Genomic DNA, 17,269 nt, shown 5'->3' with positions numbered 1-17,269 from the left:
AGCGACCCTATAGGACAGAGTAGAACTGCCCCCCATAGAGTTTCCAAGGAGCGCCTGGTGGATTTGAACTGCCAACCCTTTGGTTATCAGCCGTAGCACTTAACCACTACACCACCAGGGTTTCCGAAGAATCTAGTCCTATTTTTACTTTTTTTTTTTTTTAAGGATAGCCCTCTTAAATCATCCAAGCAGGTAATTTTTTGCCTAACTTTACCAAATCATTTTACTTTCTGTAATTTAAATCCTTTAGAAATGTATTCTAGTTAATAGATTCTAGTCAGTGTTAATTAATCCATAACTATATTAGAAGAAAAACCCAAAAAAACCAAACCCACTGCTGTTGAGTCGATTCCGACTCATAGTGACTCTACAGGACAGAGTAGAACTGCCCCGTAGAGTTTCCAAGGAGCGCCTGGCAGATTCGAACTGCCGACCTCCTGGCTAACAGCCGTAGCACTTAACCACTACGCCACCAGGGTTTCCATATTTTAGAAGAAATGGAGTAATAATTGTTTGTGTGCACGCAACACACACACACACACCCCAGCAGGGATTCCACATACATCAGAATTTCAAAGAACACAGAAGGCATGGTTTTAAGCAAGAAAGCTTGTTTTAAAATGTAAATCCAGGAATTCCATTATCCAATTAGCCTATTTTAACTTTTGAGAATTGCAAATATTCTGTCATTTCACTACCTTTGCAATTCACAAGGCAAAGGAAGACACTTCCCATGACTTTATTTCCTGGAAAGGCACAGGACACGCTTCACTTTCCAAGATTTTCTACTTTTGCCATTGCCATGACTGGCTATCTTCCAGGACATTCTGAATGGTCTGAACCATGCTTGGAGACCTTAGAGGTTAAAGGGCCTAAGAAGTCTTATTAGAATACTTGTCCTTTGTTTTGGGGAGGCAACCACTTTTTTCTATTGTCATTAGTACCAGGTATCATTTACTCACCATGTCTCCACTCCTCCAGGTTGTTGCTGCTCAGACACTCTCTGATGCCCGTGGGAGACTGCATCTATTTAAGTTGCTCTTCCCTCAAAAAATAAGAAAGCAAAATTAGTCACAGCTGGTTCACAATGAAATGGAGGTTGGGCCCAAAGTACAGAAGTTTTGAACATGGTTGTCTGTCTTCGGAGAGAGGTTGGTGGATGAAGCTATCCCAAGAACAACTGGAGCTACTTAAGATACCCGACTAATTTTTCAGCTCCTGGTGGGTTTCTACGAGAATGTAAAAAGAATGAAATTTTGGCATCAGTAGTTATAGACTGAAATCCTTGGAAGGGCTCTGCTTCCTCTGTCCCAAACATAATACACAAATTGGAATCTGACCAGTCAAAAAACTGGTCCACATTTGAGGTTTTTAATGTATATATGAAGTAACTACTCAGAAAATGCTGAGAGGTTAAAAAATAGACTAAAGTTTCTTTAAATTAAATGTGTAAACACATATTAAAGTGGGTATGAGCAGAGTGACAACTTACTAGTAGGATGAAAATAAAGTAAAAAAAAAAAAAAAAAGGAAACCAGTAAAGGAATAAGAAAAGACAAGCTATGCTGTGACACAGAATGCAAGGATTCTCATTGCAATAGGGGTCCCAGCTTAACCTTTATAATGTGGCCATGTGTTGTAAACTGGTGCATAAGCCCACTAGAAGCTTAAAACTCATTCTGAAGGAAGAAGAAACAAGTACAAAAAGCTTGATCCAGAATCAAAGCCTTACTTGGTAGAGGAGGGGAGGGGTGATTCTGAGTACAGGGGTGGTCATTCTAATGCATCTTCGACCCAGTCCCATAGACTTATACGTGGGTCCTGGAAAGAGAGAGGTTTGTAAGTAAAAACTGAGAAATGTTTCAACAGTATCTCTATAAAAGGCTGAGGCATCAGCTGCCCTGCTTTGTAGAAGATGTTATATCCAACAGAGGGGGAAGCTGTCAATTGTCTCAGTTCACCAGAGACCACAAACACAGTTTTGGTCTTTTGAGGGTTCTGGTAGTATTGTTCAGCAAGAGAGAAAGAAGACAACAACTGGAAGGGACATATCTGTGGGCATATATGAGAGAAATTTCTGCAAATGATGATAGGTGTCCAGGCCTCAAGCAAGGCATTCTGGTATGTCTGGTATGGGGCCTACCTGTAGGTAACTGAAAATACCTCAGGAATTCTTGTGGAGCATTTTACAAGTATCTGCAAGTAGGGGCAAAAGGCTGTAATGTGGGCCTCATTTGTTACGGCCTAGTAAAGCCTAGGGAAATGCAGGTTATGTCTGGAACCATTCTTGGCAGTTTATGAACAACCAGGGAAATTATCGGTTGTCTCTGTGGTTTATAAAATCAAGACACATTAATTGGCTCTAACTAAAGAGCCACTACACATAAAGCACTATCCCTGAAAAAGAATGTGCTAGACACAAATACTTGAAAGCATTTTTGTCTTCTTGTGTGCTTATTCACTTATTCTTGAGTGAAGCACTTGTTTCAAAATGGTCCTTTATAACAACCAATATCTATTCCTGCTGGGGGCTAGCCACACCATCATCTTTGCATAATCACATAGGACTATTAGGGAAATGGCATTTGGAGGTAATCAGAGATACTTACAGTAGGTTCTTGGAATGGGGATACTTACAGTACATTCTTGGAATGGGGAAATCTGTTTCTTATGCTGCTAATTATTCCAAGTTTGGACTTTTCCTTAGAGAAAACGGAGAAAGAAAGATTGATAGCTCTGTTTCTTTTGTCCATTTGTGTGTGTGTGTGTGTCTATCTGTTAATTTACCTTAAGGGCTAATACAGTAAGGGTTGAGCTAACCCTATCTTATTTTTAACGTCTAGCACTTTAAAAAATACTGTTACAACTGAGTAGGGTAATTTGTGGTTACAGAACTTGCCTTATAAATGCAAGATATAGATGCCAGATATTCCAACCCACGATTTAAATATACAATACCTAAAATGTTAAGATAATGATATAAAAACCAACTGGTCAAGGGGAGCTAATAAATAAAAGAACTTAAAAAAGGAATTAATGGGAATTATTCAACAAATCGGAATCAAGTTGACGGCAATGGGTTTATTCAACAAGTGATGTTAGAAAATTTGGAGAAAAATCCAATTAAATCTTTATCTCATTCCATATACATCAATATAAATTTCAGATACATGTTGTTACGTGCTGTCGAATCAGTTCCAACCCACAGCAGCCCCATGCACAACAGAACAACACACTCTCTGGTCCTCTGACATCCTCATAATCGTTGCTATGTTTGAGCTCATTGTTGCAAGCCACTGTGTTAATCCATCTCACTGACAGTATTCCTCTTTTTCAGACACATAAACCAAAAAATCAAACCTGCTGCCCTTGAGTCAATTCTGACTCATATAGTGACCCTATAGACAGAGCAGAACTGCCTCACAGGGTTCCCAAAGACAGCTGGTGGATTTGAACTGTGGACCTTTTTGGTTATCAGGTGAACTCTTAACCACTGGGCCACCAAAGCGCCTTCAGGTACGTAACAGAGTCAGATGAAAAATAAAATAAAAACTGTGAAAAAAATCAATGAACTGTTAACTGATCTTAGAATGGATACGATATTTTATGTCCAAAAGCAAGGGAGAAAGTATAAAGGGAAAGATACAAAGATTACATTAAAATTAATACAACAGGCCCCAGACTTTGACTACTATCCCATACAAGCAGAAGCACTTCCTTAGGGTCCAGGTTCTGGGTCATGAGGAAGCAGAAGATGCCCTAGGGTAAAAGGGGCTCTAGGGCCAATTTATTCCTATGGAATTGTGCATTCTCATACTTGAAGCCTCATATTTGCCCCTTACTTTGCTGCCAGGTTATCCAAAGATGTTTTAAGCATTTTATAAAAAATTTTATAATCTTTTTAATGAGAGGTTTCTCTGAACATTTAAACAATGCCTGAAAGAGTGGACTGCCATAGCTTTAGATATACAGGTACTAAGTACTCTAAGCATACTAGTTTTACTTACATACTCATACAGATTAAGACTCATGTTTCAAAAAGGAAAAAGAACTTATATCTTTCTATTCAGACATGGTTCTCAAAGCTACTCCATACTGGAAAGTTTGTTTTTCTTCAATAGCAGTAAGCGAATATTATCTGGTTAATCATTAACTAAATGGAGAGTTCACTAAAGGGATTCAGATAACAGAGCATCTGTTAGACAGGTCAGTAGAGAAAACAGACAGAAGAAGTATCAGAACCTAGATCACATCCTAAAGCGCACTACGTATTCAATTTTAAAACGTATGCAATGAGTTTATAGGAATACCCAGAACGACTATCAAACGCAAGAAATCCAGGAATAGTTTAAATATCATATTTCAATGTCTATCATGTATAATGTATTGACTGTAGCATCAAATCTTACATTTAGTATACTCATCTTTTGACATTCAAATGGACTAACTTAACATAATTTATAATTAATTTTAAAAATAGACCTTGTTTGATTTGAAAATCAGCATTTTGCAGCTATCGTAGTAAAGACTGACTTAGGCAAGATGGACCAACAGATGGTAAATCTGGCGGGGGGTAAGTTTTGGTGAGGACCAGGATATCTGCACCACGTTAGAGTCTCCTCCATGGATAACTTATTAAAAGCAAGGAAAAAAATAGAGAAGTTGGACATCATCTTGATAGGATAAGTAAAATTAACATCACTCATGAGAGACAGATGGTCGTCATGTGCCTCTGGACGTGAAGAGGACACAACATCACCTATGTGGTATTCCGGCCAGGAATGCATAATCTGAATCTTATCATGAGGAAACTTTGCATAAACCCCAAAGATAGTCTATTTTTTTACAAAAAGGAGGAGACAGTGTTTACTTCGAAAATGTCAATGTCATAAAAGATAATGAAAGTACATTTCCATAAAGCTGTTTAAAAAGAGGACAATAAAAAACTGAGGAATTGTTTCAGATTAAAGAAGGCTAAAAAACAGTGACAACTAATTGCAGTGTATGATCCTAATCTATATCCTGTACTGGAGGGGGAAAATGCTATGAAGAATATAATTGGGCCAACTGACAAAACTGGATTACAGATGATGGATTAGATACAAGCATTATATTAATGTTAAATTTACTGAAGATGATGTATTGTGGTTGTGTAAGAGAATATCCTTATTTTTAGGAAATATACACTGATTTATCTAGATCCATGGTATATAAAATTTACTCTCAAATGTTTCAGAAAAAAATGTGTATAATTATTTTTATGTGTGTGTTTATATAAAATGCATATACACAGGTATACGCACACATACATGCACACACACATACAGAGAAAGCGAATGTATGTTAGAGACAGCAAATGATAAAACAAAAAAGGCAAAATGTTTCCAACAGGGGAATCTGGGTAAAGGATATATGGGTGTTCTTTGTAATATTCTTGTAATTTTTCAGTAAGTTTGAAATTATATCCAAATAAAAAGTTAAAGAATACTTCCTAAGAATAAAATACTACAATTTCATAAAAGAACATCAACACTTTTTTAAAATGCCATTATTGTCTTATACTTTATGGCAAAACTAATAATGTTAAATATAAAAATAATTTAAAATACAGTGGTACCCCTTTGGAGAACAAGTCCAACAACTTTGTGGCCTAAGCATATTGACTAAAACTTTAATTATATATAGCTATGTTTTGGGAAACTAGTAATATGTTAAGTTCTACACAATAACATATTAGTTAAACAAAATTACACTATCAAAATAAAGATTTCTCCAAATATTAACAATGGTTAATTCTGGGTAGTAGATTTTTTTTGCTTATTGCTTTGTGAGTCTTTACTCCTAGGTTTGAACTTTTCTGTATTGCTTAAATAAATTTTATAATGAGCACTTCTTGTTCTAACAAAATTTTTTAAATTACTAAAGGAATTCTACTGTATTAATGTTTCAAACTTAAGCTAAACAATCATAAAATGTAAAAGTCAAAGTAAAATAGAAATGTACTATGCCCTAACCAAACAAATCATACATGGCTTGGTACAAATACAAGATCTGTTGCTTTCTACTATTATCCAACCCCATCTTTCCCTAGTCTATGAGTTTCTGCAATCACCTTCCCTCAGCAAATATCCAGCAACAAATTATATATGATATGTTTAATTTCTATACTTGAGAATCTTGAACGGATAACAACTTTTTTTTTTTTTTTAATTTTCCAAGTCTAAGGGAAAACTGGGAAGTAAATAAAAAGTTACAAATTTAACATAAATGAAGTCTCTTAAATAATGTTGAATGAAAGGTTATAAGAAGATGGCAGCCACCATCGTGACAGCCAAGGGCGTAGACTTGGAGAGCTCATTGCTAACAATTCCTGTTTTTATAACTGCTATTATAATGTCTGAAGATTTGAATGTCTGATCCAATAGCTCCTCAGAGCTATTCAGTAAATGTCTCAATGATTTAACTAATGTCTGAAGATTTGAATGTCTGATCCAATAGCTCCTCAGAGCTATTCAGTAAATGTCTCAATGATTTAACATACCGGAGTAGTATGTGTCTAGCCTAATCTGTACCCCCCAAATTTAGTACTTTTTTATACTTTTTTTCTTATACTTAGGACAAGGGAGCCCTAGTGGCACAGTGGTTAAGAGCTACAGCTGCTAACCGAAAGGTTGGCAGTTGGTATTGGTCAGCAGCATTTTGGAAACCCTATGAAACAGTTCTACTCTGTCCTATAAGGTCTCTATGAGTTGGAATTGACTTGACGGCAAGTTTTTTTTTTTTTTTTTAATATTTAGGACAAGAGGCCCTAGTGGCACAGTAATTAAGTGCTAGGCTGCCAACTGAAAGCTTTGTAGTTCGAACTCCCCACTCACTCGGTGGGAGAAACATGTGGCAGTCTGCTTCAGTAAGGATTATATAGCCTTGGAAACCCTATGGTGCAGTTCTACGCTGTCCAATAGGGCCTGGACAGCAATGGGTTTGGTTGATATGTTCTGAGTACATAAAAATAAATAAGGAAAAAAGTATTTCCCCCAATGATATCACTGTGTGGTAGGGAGACAAGTTAAAAACAAGATATGATTCAGCGGGATCAGTTTGTATAACAGAAGCATATACAGAGTGTCCTGGGAACACAGAAGAGATGATCTAACTCTCCCTGCTTGTGGAGAGAGAAGTATAGCCGGAGACAATCTGGAATTACAAACAGCTTGAAAGAGGAGTTTAGGTAAATATGATAGATTAAACATACACACTAACTTCTTTGCTCCTTCTCGGAAACCCACTGGAAATAATACTGAAACAATTTTTAAGAAAAGACATAAACCTGCAAAAACAAAGAGATAGGAGAGATGACAACAACAGAACTTTGGAAAATGAAAAACAGATGGAGGAGTAGTAACAGACTTAGCTAATGCAAAAAGGCAGACTCCTAACCCAAATGATGACCAAAAAAACCTACTAAGTGACCTTTAAATTTACCCTGAGAACCCCACACAGCTCAGGAATTTGCCCCACATCTAGGAGTCAAGATGGGGCAGCCCAGAGAACAGGTTAAAAGTTGCACTTAGATGTAATCATACGCTAAATCCTCCCTGCCTCTCCATGCAGCCTCCCTCTACCTGGGAAGAGACTGGAAGTTTTGCTTTGTTCTCTGAAGAGGGAATTAAAGTGCATCTCTGGATTGGGGGACACTGGGCACAGCTGAAGGTGGGGGCACCAGGCAGAAAGCAGGAAGATTCAGTTCCCAGAATGCGGATCCTTATCTGGAGACTATGAGTAGCCCAAGTTACCAAAGATTTTGAAAATGCTAAAATGAGGAATGGATTCAGAGTTTCCAATCAGTTTTTTAGCGCCCCACTCTTAAACATAAATTGTCTGACCAAGGCTCACCACACATTTGGAAAGATATGAAAGACAGAGACCAAAACAAACAAACATACAAACAAGCAAACAGGTTCAACAGGAAGACAAAATTTGGAAATATACAATTAGTGGAGACAGAATGTATTATCACTGAGGGACTCAACAGACCTTAGTGAATTTGGGTGCAGCATAGTGAATAAATGTTGGTGGTAAGAGACCACTACAGACTTTGTATATCACACAAAGGAGCTTGTATTTTCTCTGATTACACAATGGGGAGTTAATGGAGGATGAAAGAAGAATAACATGATCAGGTTTGCATCTTGACAAGTTTATTTTAATGGACCTGAGATGTACAGATTGAAGGGGGAAGAAATTATAGACTGAAGAACAAATTAAGAAGTTCCTAAAGTAATCCAGACAACGGAAAATATGGGCTTGAAATATAACTGGAGTAGATGAGATAAACACAAAAGATACTTAGAAGATACAATCAAAAGAACTTAGGGAACAACTGGATATGTGAAATGGCGGAGAAGACAGTATCAAAAATGACTCCCAAGGTTTTCACTTGGGCAAGTACTCCTATTTAACATCAAAAAAATAAAAGACGGTGGTAACATTAATGGAAATAAATAATATAAAAGGAGATACAAGTCTGAGGGAAAAAGAATGAATCTAGTTTTAGATATGTCAAATTTGAGGTGCTTATAGACATTCAAAGGAGCCCTGGCAGCATAGTGGTTAAGTGCTTGGCTGTTAACTGAAACGGTGGTAACTCGAATCCACCAGCCACTCTGTGGGAGAAAGATGTGGCAGTCTGCTTCCATAAAAATTATAGCCTTGGAACCTTATGGAGCAGTTCTACTCTGTCCTATTGGGTTGCTGTGAGTCCAAATCGACTTCACGGCAACCGGTAACAGGTATGGGAGCCCAGAGGAGGAGAATCTAACTCAGAGCCTGGAGGTTATACAGATGGCTTCCTGGGGGACTAGTCCTTAAACTGAGACATGAAGGATGAATGAGTGAAATTTGATATGCAAAAGAAAGTGAGAAAGTAGGTAGACATGTGTGAGGTCTGTGGCACAGCAACAAAACACAGTAACAACAACTAACACTTAGACAGAGCTTGATATGTGCCAGACAGTGGTCACAGAACTTTACATGTATAGATCCACTGAACTGTCAAGATAACTCTATGAGGTAAGTATTAACTCCATTTTACATGAAGAAACTGAGAATTATCTCTCAGTTAAGTAACTTACCCAAGATCACACAGTTATTAATTGGCTGAGCTGGGATTTGAACCCTGTGACCTGGATCAAAATGGAACCCTGGAGGCAAAGTGGTTAAGCGCTCAGCTGCTAATCAAAAGGTCAGCAGTTCAAATCCACCACCTGTTCCATGGGAGAAAGATGCGGTAGTCCGCTTCTGTAAAGAGCACAGCCTTGGAAATCCTGTGGGGCAGTTTTACTCTGTCCTACAGGGTCGCTATGAGTTGGAACTGACAGCAATGGTTTTTTTTTTTTTTTTTTGCTTAGCTTGGATCAAAGTGTATTCTGCCTTTCATATGGACTTGTCAATAGTATAGGTGAGTCTGGCATTTAAGAAGAATGACTTGAACTAAAGGTAAGGATGTAGAAGTCATTGATATATACTGATGGCAGCTAAAGCCATGATTATTCACTCATATAGAACATGCAGTCTTTCACTAAGTGTGATACTTTGAGGGTATTTACTAAATACCTCACCCAGCTCCACTGAAACAAAATCTCTCGGGATGAGGCCCCAAGATGTACAGTTTTAATCAACTGCCCAAGTAATCTTATGCAAATTGGTTTGAAGACCACTGGTAAGGAATAAGCAAAGAAGTGCATAACAAAAACACTGAGCTTAATAGAAGTGTGTCTGCAATAAGAGTCAGTTACTTTGGATCTTTCATCAAATTTAAACCACTATTATAAGACACATTATTCTTTCATGTGTCACAAACTAAAATACCCAAAATAGGAGTACTGCCATATAAAGTTGGAAAAACAGAAAGCTACAAACGCAGTGTAGGGTAAATGGAAAATAAACCCACCATGCAGAAAGAGGCAGAAAAGAAACCTGGAAGTCTATGCCGGGCACCGAGTACAGGAACTTTTATCCATGACACTGTAAACCATATCCACACCTTTGCAGTCTGAATCCACACTACCAGTGGGGTCAAACAAACAACCCTCAAGCAGAGAATGTTAATTTAAAATGGTCTCAGGCTGGCAGCAGTACAAGTGCAGAGGAAATGCAAATCTTCCCTGAAGAAGTCTAACTTCGATCAAGGCCAATAACGATTACAAGACAGATCCCTATTTTAGAAATATTTTGACTGTGAAAAAAAGTCTTAGAATCACTGAAATACAGTAAATGGAATGTATACTAAGCTATCTTGAATCAGAAATTTTTGAGGGGGCCTACTTCTGGTTTTCAAATGTATTCCATATGTAATTTCATATAGGTGTTCACTTGTTTTTAAAAAAGTAAAAACTATAAAACAAAGAGATTATAAAAATCCTTTTTTTCCCATCACATTAACCATTTTTTATAATTCCTCTGAACATACCAATGATCATGAAGACGGCAGAGGACCAGACATTTCATTCTGATATACATAAGGTTGCCCATGAGTCAGAGCCAACTCAAAGGCAACTAAAAACAACAACAAATATTAAAAAGTACCATCTCTAAAATGAAAACAAAAAAGAAACCAAACTGAATGAGGTCAGATCACTCCTTCCCCAGAATCCATATAACACTGCAACACTCTCTGGGAATTTGAGAAATAGATTGCAAAGTCCATCACAGGCCCTGGTAACTGTCCAGACACAACAGGAAGAAAGGCAAACTCTGTTCCTGCCAAGGATGATAATTTACAGTCCCAGTTCCACACTTGGCATTCCTTCTTTCACTCACAGGCCACAAACACCACACTGATTTAATTTTTTCATTCTATCCAATGTACCCTGGCTCTTTAAAGAAAAATTACTCGCTTCTCAACAACACCAATAACACACAGGTAAAAACTCTTTAGGAACTTTCCTAATTTTGCAGAAAAAACTGTGGATCTCTAGTTCAAACATGCATTTCCTATCTTTTCCAAGGATAGTATAAATACAGCACAAGTTACACACCAGAGTTGCTCTGGGATCTTATTAAGACTGCAAATTCCATTGGACAGCAAACACGTCATCGAAATAAACTGCTAAAGAATTAAAGTTGTTTTGCACTGAAAATAAGCACCATTTGACCACTACAGTGAGTTCAAACGCATAACTTACAAATAAGCCAGTTACACAAGCCACCAGTGCTACTTACCCCTGCTTTTAGGAACTAAAAGTCCTCAGAGTCCCTATCACAGCACAGCCCTATCTAGAGTAATCGATATAAAAATTTTAATCTGACTCCCACCCTTGCCTTTCCTCACCAGAGCGCCTTTTTCACTCAGGAAAGCTGTGTCCTACCCCAGGAAAAAATGTATACATGTATGTATGCATGTGAGTATAGGGATTTACTCCAGCTGCAAGAAGTGAAGTTTCCCATATCCCTACCTATAATTTTAAATTATTCCCTTCTCACAGATACAAGGAAATAAAGGTTCTATAGTACCATAGCTGTCCTATGTTATAAAAATATTATTTCTTTGTGGATCTGTGAAATGTCCACCGTGAATGTCAACCTACCTAGTTACTCTTAGGATGAAATCTATTAGCACACCTTGTATAGTATACAATACTTAATTTAAAAAAATTCAATGGCCCATAATCTCATCAATAGAAACTCCTATTTAACATAAAAAAAAATAAAAGTAATAGATTGACTGGTAACAAAATCTAAATAGCATAGAAAGACAAAAAATAGTAAACATTTTTTTTAGTCCTTGACTGCTGATTCTCAACCATAACCATCACTTTCCCCCCTTTGAAGATAATCACCATCAGCAATTTCTTGAGAACAGAAAGAAAAACAATTTATATGCCTAAGCACTTACTTTTCGTTTGCTGACTTTCCTGTCGCCTCCATCAATGTGACGGCACAACATCAATTGGTAGGCAATGCAGGAAAAGGTTCATCTCTTCAAACACAGTGTCACTCCTCTTCCTGTTCGTTCTCTAACATTACATCCCTTTGAGTTCCTGTTACTTTCTTAGATTTAGTGACACCAAACTGATTCTTAGGCATTTCCCCCCACATTTCTTTGGATTTGGGGTGGGAATATATCCCCATGGTTCCACTAAGGAACATGATATAGTGGAAAGGGGTCTGGAGGAAGTCAGAAGACCTGGGTTCTTTCCTGCTTAATTAACTCTCCTCTCTGCATACCCATATGCGTAATATAGTAGACTGACATAATCTATTCATGTCTTCTCCATTAAACTGTAAGCCTTGAGGACAGGAATCATATCTTATTCATCTTTGTAACCTCAGCACCTTATCCATACTTAATAAATGCTTGCCAATCTGAAATGAATTAAAAGTCATGTAGAGCTCCAAGATAAATTTTACTGAAAAGTCATCTCAATACAAAGTAAAACACCTATCCCATTCAGCCCAGAGTGGGTTCTAGTCACAGGAGTGACTGAGTTATTCTGTGAAAAAGCAACACAAACACCTACATTTGTCGTAACATTGCTCTCCTTGCCATCCGGAGCTCCAAATTCGTAATTTCAATCCTTATGCCAATTAGCAAGCTTAACCACACAAACTTATGACATGTCTAAAGTGAACAACTGTTCTGAAGGGGGAGTGATCTACTGATGGCCAGAGATGTTGACAGGCTGATCTGTAGAGAGACACCATTAAACTCTTTTTTTTCAAACTAGACTTGTTGGCACCGCCGTTAAGGTCTTAAAATGAAAAATGGTGTATGCTGTTGAACAGCACAGAGGGCAAAAGGACAAAACCTGATTTTCCTTACTAGCCGAGGCAGAAGCTTAATTAAGCTGATCAACTTATATTTTGCTTGAAATGTAGCTATGAAAATTGGTATCTCACACGCTCCTCTTATATGTTCTAGTTCTTCATCAGTTTCCAATGTACATACTTTACCTATAGCTAACTGTGCCAAATACTGAAAGAACTGAGGGCCTTCCAAAGTACCCCTAGCAGCTAAAATAAAATAGTAGAGAAAAGAGCCTATGAGAGCTAAACATGAGATCATTATTGCTCCTAAAAACTTCCCTGCCATCCAAACAGAGGTTGTCTGTGACAATTCACTTCATTTAATATTGAGGTGACTTTTCAGTAAAGCTAATGTTAGGAATCTGCATTATTTCGTTTCCATTCCATTTCAATTTCAGTAATATTTACTGAGTGTCTAACATGTGCCAGGCTATCTACTAAAAGCTGGAGATGGAAAGAGGAAACACTCACAATCTAAAAGAGAAACAAATACGTTTAACCATCTCAGGGCTTTGTATTTGCTCTAAAAAAAAAAAACAAAAAAAAAAAACCCAGTTCCGTCGAGTCAATTCTGACTCATAGCTCTAGACTACTGCAAATTTGGCGCCCCACAAAAAGTGGCACCGACCCTCCAATCCAGCTTTCACCATGGTAGTTGGACTCACTTACCAATCTAGCCCAGACTAGCCTTGGCTAATACACCTCTAGCCTTGTTTAAAACCAACTCTCATCCTTCAATGAAACACTTCTTATCAGCTGCAAAAGGGGCCCTGGTGATGCAGTGGTTAAAGTGACCAGCTGCTAACTGAAAGGTTGGCAGTTAGAACCTACCAGCTGTTCCGCAGGAGAAAGATGTGGTAATCTGCTTCTGTAAAGATTACAGCGTGAGAAACCCTATGGGGCAGTTTATTCTTTTCTATTAGGGTTGCTATGAGTTGGAATTGACTCAACAGCAGTGGGTTTGGTTTTGGTGTTTCATCAGCTGCAAATTACCCTCCTTCAAAAGATACAGAAGACAATTCTCCAATTAGCTACCTGGGTTTTAAAGCTACAAAACCAATGGCTACATGTCTGGGGTCTTAAAAGCCTGTGAGCAGCCATCTAGGGCACTCCATGGGACTCATCCCTTCTGGAGCAAGGAAGAATGAAGAAAACTAAAGACACAAGGGAAAGATTAGTCCCAAGGACTAATGGACCACATCCGGCATGGCCTCCACCAGGCCGAGTCCAGTACAATGAGATAGTGCCTGGCTACCACCACTGACTGCTCTGACACAGATCACAATAGAGGGTCCTGGACAGAGCTGGAGAAAAATGTAGAACAAAATTCTAACTCAAAAATAAAGACCAGACTTCCTGGCCTGATAGACTGGAGAAACCCTGAGAGTATAGACCCTGGGCACCCTTTCAGCTCAGTAATGAGGCCACTCATGAGGTTCACCCTTCAACCAAAGATTGAACAGGCCCATGGAACAAAACAAGACTAAAGGGGTGCACCAGCCCTGGGGCGGGGACTGGAAAGTAGAAGGGAACTGGAAAGCTGGTAATAGGGAACCCAGGGTTGAGAAAGGAGAGTGTTGACAAGTCATGAGGCTGTTAACCAATGTCATACAACAATGTGTGTACTGTTTGATGAGAAACTAGTTTGTTCAGTAAACTTTCATCTAAAGTTCAATTAAAAAAAAAAAAATAGCCACAGCTAGGGGCATTCACAATGATAAGTTCAATTGTAAGTAATATTCTTAATGTATATGAATACTATCCACAACTTCTTATATTTACATTTTATACACATGTGTGTTTGTGTGTGTGTATATATATATATATGGGGAAAAAAGCAAAAACAAACACATTGCCCTCGAGTCAATTCTGACTCATAGCGACCCCACAGGACAGAGTAGAACTGCCCCGTAGGGTTTCCAAGGATGTAAATCTTTACGGAAGCAGACTGCCACATCTTTCTCCTGCCGAGTGGCTGCAGGGTTCAAACTGCTGACCTTTCAGTTAGCAACCGAGCTCTTAACCACTGTGCCCCCAGGGTTCCCTTATGCATTGTATATAAATCCACGCTATCTTACTGTGTTAGCCAAGAGACTGGAGAGAGTATTTGGAGAGATCTTCGACAAACTTTGATTCTGCAAAGTAATATGCTGTCATTCTACAAAATTTGGAAATTATAGAGGAAAACAATCATTATAAATTCTACCAATCTGAGATAACTATTATTGGTATATATTTTGGTATATACTCTACCAGTCTTTTATTACTTTAACCAAAGTTAGTATCTTACCATACATATCATTTATATAAATTGCTTTTATACTTAATATTACAAGAGAAACATTTTCTTAAATCATTAAATATTATTTTAGAGTATGTCTTTTTAATGGCAATACATAAAGTTTTATGTAAAGCACCAATTTTTTCATTAGGATACAATCTAGAAATGGTATTGTTGAGTCAAAGTCAGTTTTAATTCTTCTGATACATGTTGTAAAATTGTCTGGAGCTGTTTTAAACTAAGACATTACTGGAATTTTACTTAGACTTAGACACAAGTCCTAAAGTTCAAAATTTTCAACATGTCCCGAGACTATTTTTCCAGTCAACAGTACTGTTTTAGACAGAGTCTCTTGGCTAACCTCTTATCTAAAACTTTACGGCAGTCATACCTAAACATAGAATTGTACATATGTAGATTCATACAGCAGTTCCCTGTCAGAGTACTGCTACAACTGTTTTTGAATTATCATCAGCATAATTTTATTTGCATGTGATATTGATACTGTTCAATAATTTCTGAGATGGTTGCGGCAGTACATTGATGGGAAACTGCCAGAAATTCAAGCCAGATTCAGAAAAGGACATGGAACAAGGGATATCATTGCTGATACCAGATAAATCTTGACTGAAAGAAAGCAATACCAGAAAGATGTTTACCGGTGTTTTGACTACACAAAGGCATTCGACTGTGTGGATAACAAATTATGGATAACACTGTGAAGAATTGGAATTCTAGAACACTTAATTGTCCTCATGCAGAACCTGTACGTCGATCAAGAGGCAGGTGTTCAAACAGAACAAGGGGATACTGCTTGGTTTAAAATCAGGAAAGGTGTGCATCAGGGTTATAGCCTTTCACCATACTTATTCAATCTATATGCTGAGCAAATAATCCAAGAAGCTGGGCTATATGAAGAAGAAAGTGGCATCAGAACTGGAGGAAGATTCATTAACAACCCGTGATACGCAGATGACACAACCTTGCTTGCTGAAAGAGGACTTGAAGCACTGATGAAGATCAAAGACTACAGCTTTTAGTATGGACTGCACCTCAACATAAAGAAAACAAAAATCTTTACAACTACCAATAAGCAACATCATGATAAACGGAGAAAAGATTTATGTTGCCAAGGATTTCATTTTGCTTGGATCCGTAGTCAACATCCATGGAAACAGCAGTCAAAAAATCAAATGACGCACTGCATTGAGCAAATCTGCTGTAAAAGACCTTGTTAAAGTGTTAAAAAGGAAAGATCTCACCTTGAAGGCTAAAGTGCACCTGATCCAAGTCATGGCGTTTTCAATTTTTTCATATGCACATGGAAGCTGGCCAATGAATATGGAAAACTGAAGTACTGATGCCTTTGAGTTATGGTGTTGGTGAAGAACACTGAATATACAGTGGACTGCCAAAAGAAGGAACAAATCTGTCTTGAAGGAAGTCCAGCCAGAATGATCATTAGAAGCAAGGATGGCGAGACTTCATCACATGTACTTTGGACATGTTATCAGGTGGGACCAGGCCCTGGAGAAGGACATCATGCTTGAAAGAGTAGTGAGTCAGTGAAAAAGAAGATTGACACAGTGGCTGCAACAATGGGTTCAAGCATAATAATGATTATGAGGGTGGCGCAGGACCTGGCAGTGTTTCATTCTGTTGTACATAAGGTTGCTACGAGTGGGAACCAACTCGGCAGCACCTAATGACAAACAACAACATATAACTAAAGCTACAATTAACGAAGTTAAAAGCCCTGCACTAGCCTGAGAGAAGATAACAGCAACAAAGATAACAGATAAAAGATTAGTACCAAAAATACAGAAATAACTCATATTCTAAAAACAGTAAGAAACAGCTCAGTTAATAAAAAGACAAAAGATAGTAACAGAAGTTAACAGGAGAAAAAACATGAATTGTCAAGACCAAAGATAGTCAACTTGACTAGTTAATTAAGAAAATGCAAATTAAAACAAGTTATTTCATACCAATTATACTGATGAAAACTTAAAATCCTGTCAATATCAAGCTTTAGCAAAGATGTGGAAAAAAAGAAATTCTGAGAAGCTGCTGGTGGGAGCGTAAACTTGAACAAAATTTTGGAGGACAGTTTGAAAACTGTGAGGCTGTATATTTACCCTATAAGGAGCCCTAGTGGCACAGTGGTTAAGTGCCTGGCTGCTA

The 17,269-nt window shown here is 37.8% G+C and overlaps 1 protein-coding gene across 11 annotated transcripts in view; it reads right to left on the bottom strand.

Moving 5' to 3' along the window:
* Positions 1–17,269, bottom strand: part of CEP57L1 (centrosomal protein 57 like 1) — an 80,623-nt gene that overhangs the window by 40,236 nt on the left and 23,118 nt on the right. For 6 of the 11 annotated variants that reach the window (XM_049897594.1, XM_049896939.1, XM_049897294.1 and 3 more), the window contains 3 exons: positions 2,638–2,702; positions 1,733–1,821; positions 963–1,045 (listed from right to left, as the gene is read on the bottom strand). In XM_049897594.1, the coding sequence (XP_049753551.1) occupies positions 963–965 (3 nt within the window). In that variant the 5' untranslated portion in view covers positions 966–1,045; positions 1,733–1,821; positions 2,638–2,702. Of the gene's footprint in view, positions 1–962; positions 1,046–1,732; positions 1,822–2,637; positions 2,703–11,893; positions 14,995–17,269 lie in introns of those variants that run through there. The other 5 variants (XM_049897429.1, XM_049897487.1, XM_049897110.1 and 2 more) reach the window with 4 other exon arrangements.

Source organism: Elephas maximus, chromosome 1 (genome assembly GCF_024166365.1).
Source record: "Elephas maximus indicus isolate mEleMax1 chromosome 1, mEleMax1 primary haplotype, whole genome shotgun sequence".
NCBI classification, from domain to species: Eukaryota; Metazoa; Chordata; class Mammalia; order Proboscidea; family Elephantidae; genus Elephas; species Elephas maximus.
Note: the sequence above shows the minus strand (reverse complement) of the source record. Positions and strands in the feature narration are given on the sequence as shown.